Source organism: Pituophis catenifer, unplaced genomic scaffold (genome assembly GCF_029215685.1).
Source record: "Pituophis catenifer annectens isolate HBS135680 unplaced genomic scaffold, rPitCat1.0.hap2 SCAF_13, whole genome shotgun sequence".
Classification (NCBI taxonomy): domain Eukaryota; kingdom Metazoa; phylum Chordata; class Lepidosauria; order Squamata; family Colubridae; genus Pituophis; species Pituophis catenifer.
In genome coordinates, this window is record NW_027256893.1 from 6,014,083 (window position 1) to 6,030,127 (window position 16,045).

Below are 16,045 nucleotides of genomic sequence, written 5' to 3' on the forward strand. Positions count from 1 at the left end.
CTGGAGGCTGGGGAAGGCCCAGACGAGGGCTCTGCGTTGGAGGCAGAGATGGGGCCAGGGCCATCTGGGAGCAATGCACGGACTCCGGAGCCTCCAGAGGCGGATAGCAGAGAGGCAGAGGAACAGGAGGAGCCTGTTCCTAGTGCACGCATGCGAAGAGCTGCCAGAAGGCAAGAGCAGCTAAAGCAAAAAGGACGACTTGGGAGTAAGGCCAGGAGATGATTGACCCCTCCCATTAAGAAGGCTTAAAAGAGCAGCAATGGCTCTTGGGATCTTTGTAGGAAAGCAACATTGCTACATTTTGTTTCTTGTCGGCTTCTCTTGCTTCTGAACTTTTGCCAAGAAAAGCCTTTGGCAGGGTGCCAAATAAGACAAAGGTTGGTGATAAGGCCGAAGGACAGTTTATGAAGAATTTGTTTTGGACTAAACTGAGAATGAAGTAATTCTCAGCTGTTCTAATAAAATATGTTTGTTTAGGACTGATTGTGTCTGGTCATAACTACTTGGGCCTAGGTCACAACAGCAGCTCACAATAATAAAAAGGAAGAAATATAAAAAATAAACCGAAGTGAAACACTAGAATGATAAAATCAACAATAAACAATGACAAAGAAATAACGCATCTATCTGATCACCAAAAGGATGGATGGGTGGAGAGCAGAGACCAAGTCGGGGAAGGTGAAATTATTGTTTTCTTTTCTGTAACACGAACATCGAATGGCACTGCCGCCAACCAAGTTATTATTTTTTTTTTCAACTTCTTAATCCAGTTTCTCAGAGGAGGGCTTCACATAATTTAACAACCGGTTCGCCCCAGCACTAAAGATGTGTGCGGGCACTTGCTTCACTCGTGCGGGTGCCTTCCATGCATGCGTGTAGCCTTCTGCGCATGGGCTTTGTTAGCACATGCGCTTGCACGTATGTACATGGCTTTACCTTGACTGTGCCTTGCGCACAGTCACTCACGCCCTCGTCACCTCCCGTCTGGACTACTGTAATGCTCTCTACATGGGGCTCCCCTTGAAGAGCACTCGGAGGCTCCAACTGGTCCAGAATGCGGCCGCACGGGTGGTTATGGGCGTACCTCGTTACGCCCATGTAACACCTCTCCTGCGCGAGCTGCACTGGCTCCCAGTGGTCTTCCGAGTGCAATTTATTTTATTTTTATTTTATTTTGAATTTGTATACCGCCCTTCTCCCTGAGGACTCAGGGCGGTGAACAGCCAAGTAAAAACATCAAGTACAAATATTAAAATACAGTTAAAATATACATATATAAATTTGGCCCCATTAATTAAAAACAATAAACAAAACACTTAAAAACACTTAAAAAATTAGGCCAGCCCGGCTTGCTGGAAAAGGAAGGTTTTAAGGGCACGGCGGAAGGCACTGAGGTCTTGGATTCTCCTTATCTCTGGAGGCAATTGATTCCAGAGGGTAGGTGCCCCCACAGAGAAGGCCCTCCCCCTGGGGGTCACCAGCCTGCACTGTTTGGCTGATGGCACCCCGAGGAGGCCCTCTCTGTGGGAGCGCACGGGTCGATGGGAGATCGTCGGTGGCAGCAGGCGGTCTCGAAGATAGCTAGGCCCTATGCCATGGAGCGCTTTAAAGGTGATAACCAACACCTTGAAGCGCACCCGGAAGACCACTGGGAGCCAGTGCAGCTCACGCAGGAGCGGTGTTACATGGGAGCGCCAGGCTGCTCCCGTCACTACCCGCGCTGCTGCATTCTGGACCAGTTGGAGCCTCCAGGTGCTCCTCAAGGGGAGCCCCATGTAGAGAGCGTTGCAGTAGTCAAGGCGAGAGGTGACGAGGGCATGAGTGACTGTGCACAGGGAATCCCGATCAAGAAAGGGCCGCAACTGGCGGATCAGGCGAACCTGACAAAAGGTCCCCCTGGTTACAGCCGTCAGATGTTCCTCCAAGGACAGCTGCCTATCCAGGAGGACTCCCAATTCAAGGTGTTGGTTACCACCTTTAAAGCACTCCATGGCATAGGACCAGGATATCTACGGGACCGCCTTCTGCCACCAACAGCCTCCCACCGACCAGTTTGCTCCCACAGAGAGGGACTCCTCAGGATGCCGTCGGCCAAGTTATGCCGGCTGGCGACACCCAGGAGGAGAGCCTTCTCTGTCGGAGCTCCTGCCCTTTGGAATGAATTGCCCCCAGATATTCGTAACATCTCTGATCTCTGGGTTTTTCACTGTGCCCTCAAGACCCTACTGTTCCGACAGGCGGGGCTGTCTACTTGAATGATTTTAAGTTGGGTTTTAACTTTGGGTTTTAAAATTCGGCCAAAACTATTTAATGATTTTAATTAATTTTAATTATGATATTGTATATTTATGTTTTAATTTTGGCTGTACACCACCCCGAGTCCTTCGGGAAGAGGGTGGTATATAAATAAAATTATTATTATTATTATTATTATTATTATTATTATTATTATTATTATTATTATTATTATTACTACTACTACTACTACTACTACTACTACTATTTAAAAACACAGCTAAATAGGATGGCATAGCGCCGGGTCACAACTACCAGTTCACCAGAACTGGTACGAACCAGCTGGATCCCACCCCTGCAGTTTCTGCTTCTAGGATTCCCTGGTGGTCTCTTATTACAGTACTAGCCAAATCTAATTCTATCAAATTTTCGAGAGCTGTCAACATGAACTCATGGCTGGCTTTTACATCAGTGACCACTGTAGCATCCCCATGGTCACATGATCAAAATTCGGATGCTTGCAGCATCCTTGCAGTGACATTATCAAAATTCAAATGCTTGGCAACTGACTTGTACTTATGACGGTTGCAGTGTCCCGGGGTCATGTGATCCTCGTTTGTGACCTTCAGACAAGCAAAATCCATGGGGAAGCCAGGTTCACTTAACAACCATGTGACTCACTTAACAACTGCAGGGAATCGTTTGACAACTCTGGCAAGAAATGTCGTTAAAATGGGGGAAAATTCACTTAACAACTGTCTGGCTTAGCTATGGAAATTTGGGCTCAATTGTGGTCATAAATCGAGGACTATCTGTATTGAAAAAATAAAGGGAACCTTTTGTGACTAAGCACATGCAATTATAGGAACTTTATTTAAAACTTTTATAAAGTTTTTATAAAATTTTATGTATAATTTTAGATACGTTTTGGAAGACAATTTTCTTTTTGCTTCTAAACTGCCAATAAGTTTATAATATAAATTACCATAAGATAAATAACAATAATAATAGCCCTATGGATTATCCACACAAAAGACACTGTATTTACTATTCTGTATAGTTTTATTTTATTCTTATTTATTTATTAAATTTGTATGCCCTCCGTTTAACCATTGAGCAGTTTATCCTTTCAAGTTAACCCAAATACTGGATGAAATATCGGGGGATTCTGGGAGTTTAAGTCCACACCTCTTAAAGTTCCCAAGTTTGAAAAATATTGATTTGAATTATGCAAGACAGGGAATCCTCGACTTACAACCATCCATTTAATGACTATGCGAATTTATATTGGAATACATTGGGAAGGAAAAAGGAATTATTACCACTCCTCAGACTTATGAACATCGCAGCACCTCCTGAAGTGATGTGATTGCCATTCAGGTGCAATTATTCCTTACAATTCTAGCAAGCAAAACCAGGTTTGTTTAACAACCATGTGGTTTGTTGAACAACTGCAGTGATTTGCTTAACAACCGTGGGAAAAATGTAATAAAATCGGGCATTCCTGCCTTCTACTTTGGTCTTTTTTCTTGCATCATCAAACTGCAGACTTCAGCTCAAAGCAAGCCAGCAGCTTGTCAGGTACACAGGTATTCCTCAACTTAGAACTTAACATTCGTTTAGTAGCTAGGGATGAGGGGAGGGGTAGTACGGTAGCATTCAGAGGAGCCCCAAATCCCCACTTGAGTTTCCAATGTCACTTACACATATTCAGCTGGCGGACGAAACTCGCCATGTTGTTGTGCTTGAAATATTTGGGCAGGACTTCCTTGGCAAACTGACTCTGATCAAAAACATGGAAGCTGGTGCCATTCTGAAAGGAGAAATAAATAAAATAAAGCAAGACAACATTAGACACTCCTTCAAAAACCCTCTTTCTCCATCGATGGGGAAAAAATGTCATTTTTTTGGCAATAATATGGAAATGATTAACTTGTTGATTTCTTCAGGGTACCGATTTTACTTCCTTACGACCCTGGGAGAAAAAAAAAAACCCCAAATCTAACCCTACTTAATTTTTAGAGGACTTAGTCAAGGTTGGTCAGATGCTAGCCTTGCCTTAAAAGATCTCTGTAAGGCAATTTCTCATCCTTGGGAACTTTAAGATGAGATCATGCATTATCTCACTATGTCACGCCCCAAAATTATTTCCAACAGTCCGGAGAAAGTAAAGTCTTACACTTAGGCAAGAAAAACCAAAAGTACACATATAGACTGGGTGAAACGAGGCTTAATAGCAGAAACTGTGAGAGGGCTCTTGGAGTGTTAGTGGACAACCAGTTAAATATGAGCCAGCAGTGTGCGGAGGCAGCCAAAAAAGCCAGTGCAATCCTAAACTGCATTAACAGAGGGATACAATCAAGATCAAGGGAGCTACTGATACCACTCTACAAAGCCTTAGTAAGACCACACCTAGAGTATTGCATCCAGTTTGGGTCACCATGCTATAAAAAAGATGTTGAGACTCTAGAAAAAGTGCAGCGAAGAGAAACCAGGATGATTAGGGGGCTGGAGGCTAAAACATAGGATGAACGGTTGCAGGAACTGGGCATGGCTAGTCTAGTGAAGAGAAGGATGGGGAGACATGATAGCATCTTCCAATATTTGAGGGGCTGCCACAGAGAGGAGGGGGTCAAGCTATTTTCCAAAGCACCCGAAAGCCAGACAAGGAATAATGGGTGGAAACTGATCAAGGAGAGATTCAACCTGGAAATAAGGAGAAATTTTCTGACAGTGAGAACAATCAACCAATGGAACAGAAGTTGCCTTCGGAAGTGGTGGGAGCTTCATCACTGGAGGCTTTCAAGAAGAGACTGGACTGCCATCTGTCAGAAATGGTGTAGGGTCTCCTGCTTGGGTGGGGGGTTGGATTAGATGGCCTATAAGGTCCTTTCCAATTCTGTTAATCTGTAAGCCACTTTTCTCCAGCTTCCCAAACTTTTAACTTCTTGGCATATACTGTTCAGACCTCATAAAATAGGGTAGATTTAACTGATCTTTTTCTTGCACATCAAATAATATAGCTTAAAGTATTTATGCAGGTGATGTAGAAACTATGATCATTCAAATCATCTTTGTATGCCCAGGAAAAAAAATTTTTTTTCCAGGAATTTTTCTGATTCAAAGTTTTCTGGAAAAGCCATGTTTTCACCAGAGCTGGCATACAGGATGACAGTTCAGCAACTCTGAAAGCTGATAAATTCAAGCGGGATGACAAAGGTTTCCCCAGCCATGGCGGTTATCAGATTGCCCTGCTCGATCAACCCAAGGGCTGAGTCAGTCCGTCATTGTGTGTCCGAGTAGCCAGCACATTTGCGAAGCTCACAAGGACAGCCCGGAGGCCACGCCAACTATGGCTCCCGGCCATTGATCATCTTTTATTGGAGACGACAGCCATCATAGTTGCATTCATTGATAACTTTGGCCCTTCTACAATCCATCTAAACCAGTGTTGGTCAACCTTGGAAGCTTGAAGATGGGTGGACTTCAACTCCCAGAATCCCCCAGCCATCTAAACGTTAGAATGATAGCAATAGAAATAGCACTTATTTTATTTATTTATATTTTATTTTATTTTTTTCAAATTTCTATACCGTCCTTCTCCTTTCGGACTCAGGGCGGTGAACAGCCAAGTAAAACACTTTATATACAAAAGTTAAAATAAATTTAAAATAATTAAATAATTTGGCCCATAATTTAAAACATTACAATTTAAAACCAATTTCAAATTTTAAAAACCCATCATAAAATCAGGTATATAGGTAAAGAGGTATATAATAAATCTTAGATTTATATACCTCTTTACAGTTCTTTACAGCCCCCTTTAAGCGGTTTACAGAGTCAGCATATTTGCCCCCAACAATCTGGGTCCACATTTTACCAACCTCGGAAGGATGGAAGGTTGAGTCAACCTTGAGTCTTTGGTCAGGATCGAACTGCTGACAGTGGGCAGAATTATCCTGCAGTACTGCACTCTAGTAGGGATGCAGTGGCTCAGTGGCTAAGAGGCTGAGCTTGTCGATCGAAAGGTCGGCAGTTCGCCTGTACAGATAGTCCTTGATTTACAACCATAACTGAGCCCAATATTTCTGTTGCTAAGCAAGACACTTAAGTGAGTTTTGGCCCATTTTGCAAGCTTTCTTGACAGAGTTATTCCCATTCCTTTTTTTTATTATTATAATATAAAATATATATTATAATTTATAATATAAAATACTTCATAATAAAGTAATTATAATTTATAATATAAAAGTGTACAAAATAAAATATAAAATAATACAAAAATACAAAAAAATAGTAGGGAAATAAAGGAGGGAAAAGGGAAGGGAAAAACGTAGGGAAAAATGGAAAAGAGAAAGGAAAGGCATTGACTTCCAACTGGTTTTACTTTTACATAGTAGTATAAACTAGCCTAAGAGGGACACGGTGGCTCAGTGGCTAAGATTCTGAGCTTGTCGATCGAAAGGTCGGCAGTTCAGCGGTTCAAATCCCTAGTGCCGCGTAACGGGGTGAGCTCCCATGACTTGTCCCAGCTTCTGCCAACGTAGCAGTTCAAAAGCACGTAAAAAATGCAAGTAGAAAAATAGGGACCGCCTTTGGTGGGAAGGTAACAGCGTTCTGTGCGTCTTTGGCTTTGAGTCATGCCGGCCACATGACCACGGAGACGTCTTCGGACAGCGCTGGCTTAGAAATGGAGATGAGCACCGCCCCCTAGAGGCGGGAACGACTAGCGCCGTTTTCACCCTCCCCAGGCTCCTAGAAAGCCTCTGGAGCCTGGGGAGGGCAAAAAACAGACCTTCCAGTCCCACCGGAAGTCGGGAAATGGGCCATTTCTGGCCTCTGGAGGGCCTTGGGGGGGGAGGCCGTTTTCGCCCTCCCCAGGCTCCAAGAAAGCCTCTGGAGCCTGGGGAGGGCAAAAAGCCTGCCTACCGGGCACACCGTGCCATCACATGCCAAAAGCAGGGGTCACACACGCATGCACGGGGTGCATTGAATTATGGGTGTGGGCACGCATACATGCGACCCCTGCTTTTGGCACGCGACTGCAAAAAGGTTAGCCATCGCTGCCCTGTACCATTTCAGAAAAAAAGGTTTGTCCAATCAAAAACTTCCAATGTTGGAGGCACCCACAACTCTTTGTTCCAATCTCGAGGCCCCTTATTTGAGCAGGGGGTGGGGAAGCTTTTGGGGAGTGCCAGGTGCAGTTCCCCAATTCAATTTTTGAACTTCATGGACCTCTGCCCTCCACATACCTGTGTGGTAAGTGATTGTAAAGAAGCATCTTGCCTCCGAGGTCAGATGTTTTGACAACAGGGAATTGACCTCAGAAACGCTGTAGGTAATAACTGGGGCTCCAGGTGGCCTTTTTCCTCTTGGAGGGGTAGTCCCATAGGTGCTTCAGCTAGAACTGAAAAATCTTCTTGGATGAGAAGCAAAATGTTTTCAAAGAAAAAAACCAAGAAAGTCCAGTTGCCTTTGGAAAGACACCTTTGGACCAACCATGACCTGGATGATTGAGAATCTCCATAGACACTTGGACAGATGGCCTTTCCTCCACTTGAGTGGACACCAGGAACTCCTGCCCAAATGGAAGAACCTGTGAAACCACAGGGTCAGGTAGTGTATTCCAGGTATTGACCACTCTGTTGCTGAAGTCATATTTTCTGCAATCAATTTTGGAGCAGTTTACCTTGAGTTTGTATCTATTGTGTGCTTCGGTATTGTTGTGGTTGAAGTTGAAGTAGTCATTGACAGGTAGGACATTGTAGCAGATAATTTTGTGTACTATGTTTAGGTCAGACTGAAGGTGGCGTAGTTCTAAATTGTCCAAGCCCAAAATTTCAAGCCTGGTGGCATAAGGTATTTTATTGCAGGTAGAGGAATGGAGGAGTCTTCTCGTAAAATATTTCTTGATTCGCTCAATCGTATTAATGTCCGATATGCAGTGCGGGTTCAGGCAGGTCAGCTGTATTCAAGAATTGGTCTAGCAAAGGTTTTGTATGCCCTAGTTAGCAGTACAGTATTACCGGAGAAGAAGGTTCGCAAGATTAGGTTAACAACTCTTAATGCCTTTTTGGCAATGTTGTTACAGTGAGCTCTGGCCTTAGGACCACAGTTGTAACTAGAATTTCCACTGGCAAGCAAAGTGAATGTTAAATGAGCCATGCCTGATTTTATGTTCTTTTTTCCCACGGTTGTTAAGCGAATCATTCCAGTTTTTAAGCGAATTATGCCCTGATGAGCAAATTTGGCTTCTGCCAATGGAGATTGCTTGTTAGAAACTGGTTGGGAAGGTTGCAGATTAGGTGAGCCTGGGACACTGCCAAGCACCCGAATTTTGACCACCTGATTGCAGGAACGCCACAATGGTTGTAAGTGTGAGGTTCCATCGTAAGCTCAGTGAGGTTCCACTGAACTTTTTTCAGTGCCATTCTAACTTCAAATGATGGCTAAATGAATGGTTGTAGGTCAAAGGCTACAGGTACTGTTAGATATGTGGACTTTGGGCAGGGGTGGGATTCAGCCGGTTCGGACCGGTTAGGGGAAAATGGATGTTAATTTTAATCTGGTTCGCTGAACCGGTAGTTGCAACGACTGGCTCACCCCGCCCCTCCCAGGAGTCTCCACGTGGCCCGTTTTGGATGCCAGGTAAGTGCAGGGCCCACATGGAGGCTCTGGGAGGGTGAAAAACGGGCTTACTGGAAGTCCACAAATGGGCCCGTTTCCGGCCTCCGGAGGGCCTCTGGAGCCCGTGGGAGCCCGTTTTCACCTTCCCAGTGGCTCGAGGAAAGCCTCCGGAGCCTGGGGAGGGCAAACACCACCATGGTGCAGGAAGCCGACTAGGCCACACCCCCATGGCCACACCCACCCAGCAACCGGGCAGAGAATTGATTGCTAAAATTTTTCAATCCCACCCCTGACTTTAGGTTCCCAGAAATTTCAGACTTAATCATGCTGGTTGGGGAATTCTGGGCATTAAAACCTACGCATGAGGAAGACAGCTTGTTAAGGAAGGCTGGCTAAAAATGTCATGGGATTCCTTGATTGAGTAAGCAGACACCTGGTCTCTGAAACTCAGCAGGCCAGGTATGTAGATTTGGTAAACCAGATTTTTCTCCACTGACCAGCATGTTTTCCGTTCCATTTTCTTCATCATCATCCATTTAACGACCCCCATAATCCCTTGCGGGGTGGAGTCTGAATGGAGCTAGCAGAATGTTTTAATGGCCAGATGCCCTTCCTGTCGCCGATGCGGAGTTTTATTCAGCAGATATATTCTTCATTGTGCCCAGAGAGAGAAATATCAGCCTCTACCTAGGATCAAACTCACAACCTCCTGATTGTGAGGCACCTCTAGGCCTCTAGGCCATTGTACCACATTCCATTTTCTTCATGCTTTTCTATCTATTTGATTTTCCCATTTTAATTTTGTGTTTACACACTAATAGCTTAAAGATCCTTCCTTTACTGGATAAGCAGAAATAAAATGTCTGCAAACACACGAAGAGCAGTATATTTGTCCCATTTCAAGAGGCAACTGGACTTTCTGGGTTTTTTTTTTTTTTGTGAAGATGTTTCGCTTCTCATCCCAGAAGCTTCTTCTTCTTCTTCAGACCTGAAGAAGCTTCTTGGATGAGAAGCAAAACGTCTTCAAGAAAAAAACCAAGAAAGAAAGTCCAGTGGCCTCTTGAAAAAGCACCTTTGGGACAACCATGACCTGGATGGCTGAGAAGGAGCCTTGGTGGAGCAGCGGACTAAAGCGCTGTTAAAGTAGCACTTAGCTGCCAGCTGCCTGCAATTACTGCGAGTTCAAATCTCACCAGGCTCAAGGTTGACTCAGCCTTCCATCCTTCCGAGGTAGGTAAAATGAGGACCCGGATTGTGGGGGCAATAAGCTGACTTTGTATAAAAAAGAACACCGCTTGAGGGGGGGGGCAAAAGCCCTACTAAGCAGGTATATACAAAAGTATGAAGGCTATTGCTTAAAAGCATTGTAAGCCGCCCTGAGTCTCCGAGAAGGGCGGCATATAAATCAAACCTATCAATAAATAAATAAATAAATAAATAAATAAATAAATAAATAAATAAATAAATAAATAAATATTTGGATTTAAATAACATTCAATATGGTTCGAAAGTGATAGTTGTAGTTTATGGGCAGCAAAATCCATTATTCATCCTAAAAGACACTTAGGGAAGTCTGCCATCTGGACTGGCAGCTGAACAGTACATAAGCTTTGTACATAAGGTCGGCAGTTCAGCGGTTCGAATCCCTAGTGCCGCGTAACGGGGTGAGCTCCCGTGACTTGTCCCAGCTTCTGCCAACCTAGCAGTTCGAAAGCAGATAAAAAAATGCAAGTAGAAAAATAGGGACCACCTTTGGTGGGAAGGGAACAGCGTTCCGTGCGCCTTTGGCGTTGAATCCTGCCAGCCACATGACCACAAACAGCGCTTCGGACAGCGCTGGCTCTTAGGCTTTGAAACGGAGATGAGCACCGCCCCCTAGAGTTGGGAACGACTAGCATGTATGTGCGAGGGGAACCTTTATTATTTTTATTTGCATTTTTTTTCCTCTCCTGGATGTCATCTAGAGTCTACAAACTGGGGCAAGTTATATAAACTGTGAAACCAATACAGAATAATTGATTTGTGGCTTTTGGGTAAGCTATTCTCTTTTACGCTGTTCTTACCAGTGGGTTTATATAGGCACATGTCTGACTAATGCACTGGGATGTTCCTCTGAAAAGGAGGACCCAGGACAAAGGACTCAAATTAGGAAGGACATTTTCAATGAAATACAAGGAGAAAATCTTAAGGTATTAACTGTTCGGCAGTGAAAAGAATTAGACTTTACATGAGCTATTTTAAAACAGACGTTAAGAGAGTTGGCTACAAGGAATGGATTTATTTTGCAATGACAAAGACAATGGACCTGAACAGAAAAAGCAACCTAACCACATGTACCAATTGACTCATCAAAGTCTCTCCTAATTTCTCTCTCTCTCTCAGCCATCATCTATCCATCTATCATTATTTATCTCTATAGCTATCATCTATCAGCATCTATTATCTATCATCAATCTATCCATTACCTATCATCTATATTATCTATCATCTCTATATACTCTGTCTCTCTCCCTATCTCTATCTATCTATACTTATCCATCTGCAGTATATCTATCTCTATATCTATCTCTGCATCTATCTCTGTATCTCTGTATCTACCTACCTACCTACATCTATGTATCTCTGTATTTATCTATCTACCTACCTACCAGTATCTATGTATCTACCTACCTACCTACCTAATATCTATCTATTTACCTACCTAATATCTACCTACCTACCTACCTACCTACCTACCTACCTACCTACCAGTATCTACCTACCGGTATCTATCTATCTACCAGTATCTATCTATCTATCTATCTATCTATCTATCTATCTATCTATCCTGTTTCCCCCAAAATAAGGCATCCCCTGATAATAAGACCAATCGGGCTTTTGAGCACATGGCAATACGGCCAAGCACTTATTTCAGGGTTCAAAAAAATATAAGTCAGGGTCTTATTTTCAAGGAAATACAGTATCTATCTATCCATCCATCCATCCATCCATCCATCTATCATCTATCTATCTATCTATCTATCTATCTATCTATCTATCTATCTATCTATCTATCATCTCTCTCTCTCTCTCTCTCTCTCTCTCTCTCTCTCTCTCTCTCTCTCTCTCTCTCTCTCTCTCTCTCTCTCTCTGAAACATGGCATGCAGTACAATCCTTTAGCGTATCTGTTTGCAATCATGTTTTCATGGAGCACAATAATTTCCTGAAGTAGAGATCGATAGGTGGAGGGAATAAGAGGAACATAAATTTCATCTATTTGCCTTCCACTAAATGAGGCTTTTTGTGATCTGGTGAGTCCATCACAAGAGCTACTTTGAGACCTCGAGACCTTCTTTCAAAATTAGTATGCTTATCACCTTTGTCATTATTGCCATGGCTGATATAACCATCCCTGTTACAGTCATCCACTCAGAATCAAAGATCTTGAGTGGGGGGGGGGGAACTACAAAATAATTTAGACTTCAGCCCCAGCCCAAAAGGTTTGTCAACCTCTTAAGGACCAGATCTTCCTTGGAACTCAACAGGACAAGTGGACTGGAATTGTTCCGAGTAAAACAAGATAGCTATGATCATTCAGACAGACAGTGCAGAAACATACAAACCGAGATGCATAGGCAGTCCTAAAAACACTTCATGTTGAATTCCTGCCAACTGCTTTGACAGGAATGGACTATCCAATGTCATACCATAGAGTTGGAAGGGACCTTGGAGGTCTTCTAGTCCAGCCTCCTGCTCAAGCAGAAGACCCTATACAATTTCAGACAAATTGTGGTCCAGTCTCTTCTTAAAAGCCTCCAGTGATGGACCGCGCATAACTTTTCAAGGCAAGTCGTCCCACTGATTAATTGTTCTGTTAGGAAGTTTCTTCTTAGTTCTAGGTTGCTTCTCTCCTTGATTAGTTTCCATCCATTGTTTCTTGTCTTGCCTTCTGGTGCTTTGGAAAATAAATTGACCCCCCTCTTCTTGGTGGCAGCCCCTCCAATACTGGAACACTGCTATCCTGTCACCCCTAGTCCTTCTTTCCATTAAACTAGACATACCCAATTCCCGCAGTCGTTCTTCATAGGTTTTAGCCTCCTAATCCTCTTTGTGGCTCTTTTCTGCACTCTTTCCAGAATCTCAACATCTATCTTTCTTTCTTTCTTTCTTTCTTTCTTTCTTTCTTTTTCTTTCTTTCTTTCTTTCTTTCTTTCTTTCTTTCTTTCTTTCTTTCTTTCTTTCCTTCTTTCTTTCTTTCTTTCTTTCTTTCTTTTTAATAATTGCGTTGAGCAAAACTGCACACAGTATTCCAAGCACTTTGGAGTGCATTCGGTCACCTGTTGAAATCTCCCCACCCACCCCGCCAAAAAAAAGCTCAACTCACCGTATTCCAGCAGATAAGGTGATTGGTTTCGGGATCTTCAACCAGAGTCCACAACTTAGTAAGAAACGCTGGCACATTGCTGGTGTAACCGTCCATAGCAAGGGCTGCGGATGAGTCCTGCATGCTGCCGCAACTCACAAAAACTAACTCTCACACCATCGTGGGTTTTTTTTTGTTTTTTTTTTTTGCAACAATGCCCCCCCACCCCACCCCTTCCTCTCTTTTGCATAGATCAGAAGGGAAAAAAGAGCCACTTAGTGTCCCAGGCAGAGCTGAGAAAACACCCCTTTTCCCCATAGGGGTCCTATCAGCGGAGGCATTGGCTCAGCTCCCAAAACACATCACAATATGCAGACACGGCTAATGGGGGTTGGGGGGGGTGGGGGGGGAAACGACACGGCGACAATACTCTGAGCGAAAGCTCCCTGCTTTCAACTGCACAATGCCATGAAAAAAGATGCAACATCATGCAAAGAGAATACATGGTGCTTGCACAAACACAGGTGGTCAGCAAATCACGGGGGGGGGGGGGAGAGAGAGAGAGAGAGAGAGAGAGAGAGAGTGAGAGAGAGAAGAGGAAATGGGAATACCTACTCACTCTTTTTTTTTTTTAATTTGATTTATATGCCGCCCTTCTCCGGAGACTCAGGGCGGCTTACAATGCGCTAAGCAATAGCCTTCATACTTTTGTATATTTTATACAAAGTCAGCTTATTGCCCCCACAAACTGGGTCCTCATTTCACCTACCTTAGAAAGGATGGAAGGCTGAGTCAACCTTGAGCCTTGGAGAAATTCGAACCAGCAGTAATTGCAGGCAGCTGGTCTTAATAACAGGGTGCTTTAGACCACTGTACTACCAAGGCTCTTTTTAAGACACTCTTTTTAAGACACTCTTGTGCTTACACAGCCGGCAGGAGAGAAGTGAAAATCAGTCTCTGCGCCTAGCTAGCCCCTTCAGGTGGGCTGCATTAATTTGTTCCGGGCGGTTTCTGGACCACTTTTTCATCTGATAAAACCCTGAAGGCGTTGGTGACGGAGGGCAGCTAAGCCAAGGAACAATGGCATCATCAGGAGAGAAACCTGCTACCTGTCAGAATAAACGAAGGGCAGCTGTAGAAGAGAAGATTTGTAGCTCGGGGCTGAAATGAGGGGCCCTCTCTGAGCCCGAGGTGCTTCCTTGCAGACGTTCCATTACCCAACTAGGTAACATCACCAGGGCTAGAAGCGAGTGGGGTTTGCAGAGAGGAGGAGGAGGAATGTGGGGTCCTTGGTGCTCTCTGAGCTTGCTTGCAGAAATCTCATTATCCAACTATGTAACATGATCTGTGCTAGAAGGGAGTGGGGTTTGCGTGGAGGAGCTGGAGGAGGAGGAGGAGGAAGACTGTGAGGTTTGGTGCTCTGAGCTTGGTTGTTTTCTTGCAGACATTTCATTACCCAACTAGCTAACATCATCAGTGCTAGAAAGAGTGGAGTTTGTGGGAGGGAGAAGAGGAGGAGGACCGTGGGGCCCTTGGTGCTCTTGGGTTCAGTGGTGGGTTCCTCCCGGTTCGGTCCAGTTCAGCCGAGCCGGTAGCGGTGACGATATGATGTCACTGAACGGTTCTCCCCCCCCCCCCGGCCCTCCCACCCCCCCCGTTATTCTTACCTTTTATTTGGTCCCACCCCCAATCTATTGCTGCCTCCTGAGTCCCAGCTGATTACTAGAGGGGAAAAAAAACTGTTTAAACTCTTGCCTGGTGCTTCAAAGGGCCGCCCTACAGCTGATCAGTGTTAAAAGCAAACAAATGAGTCGGGTCGTAAGTGCGAGGACTGGTCGTAAGTGCGAGGACCTTCCAGAAATGACTGATCAGCTAGCCACGCCCACCTAGTCACATGACCTCCAAGCCACACCCACAAAATAAGCCACGCCCAAAGAACCGGTAGTAAAAAAATTTAGAACCTACCCCTGCTTGGGTTCTTGCAGATGTTTCATTACCCAACTAGTTAATATCATCAGTGCTAGAGAGGAGGAGGAGGTGGGAGCAGGAGGGGGAGGAGGAAAACCAAAGACGTAAACTGGGTATAAAGGTGAGTCAGTTGCCAAGTGCCTGAAAAACTGCAGAGAGGGTGCAGCGAGTGGAATCAGGTCATAAGTACCTTTTTTGGGAGGGGAGTGGGATGTTCGTCCTACCTTGAATGGTTGCTAAGCAACTGGTCATTAAGCAAGGACTACCCGCGCATCTCCAGAAAGAACTTTACTTTCAATGCCATTAAAAACAGAATGCCAAAAAGAATTTTCCATTTTGGAAACAGTAGTTTTTTACATCCTGAGAGAAACCACAAGTCAGCAGCAAAATCTAGAGAAGCTCAGAAGTTTCTTAAAACCTTGAGACAACAGGCTTCTGCATCTCTAACTACATGGACCTACATGACCCCCACTCCCAAAAAAAGTGATTTTTTTTTTAATTGTCCAGGCAAAGATTTAAGGGAGCAGCAAGACCATTATAAACTGTTCGGTATATGCAAATCTTTATTGTGAATCACAAGTGACCATGGTGTTTACCAAATAACAAGAAAGCATTAAAATCTGCAGCTGAATTAGAATCCAGAATGCGGAGTAAACCTAATCAGGCATTGTCCCCAAGAATTCTGTGCTCTTCCTTCTGTGATGTGAGTGTGCATAGAGAGAGATTATTATTATTATTATTTTAAAAAAAGCAAAGATCCTTTATGAACGTTCCTGGATCAGGCGATTTATAAAATGGATCTGTGCAGCAATATCAAAATAAAAGAAAGCAATTTACCGGTATATATATATAAAAAAGCCATAAAAAAACAA

The 16,045-nt window shown here is 44.0% G+C and overlaps 1 protein-coding gene across 1 annotated transcript in view; it reads right to left on the bottom strand.

Moving 5' to 3' along the window:
* The window catches only part of HSF4 (heat shock transcription factor 4), a 49,638-nt gene extending 36,289 nt beyond the window's left edge, over window positions 1-13,349 (bottom strand). Inside the window, exons 1-2 of the mRNA XM_070953126.1 lie at window positions 13,227-13,349; window positions 3,940-4,048 (exon numbers count right to left, since the gene is read on the bottom strand). Coding sequence (XP_070809227.1) covers window positions 3,940-4,048; window positions 13,227-13,349 — 232 coding nt within the window. The remainder of the gene's footprint in view (window positions 1-3,939; window positions 4,049-13,226) is intronic.
* Window positions 13,350-16,045: the final 2,696 nt, after the last annotated feature.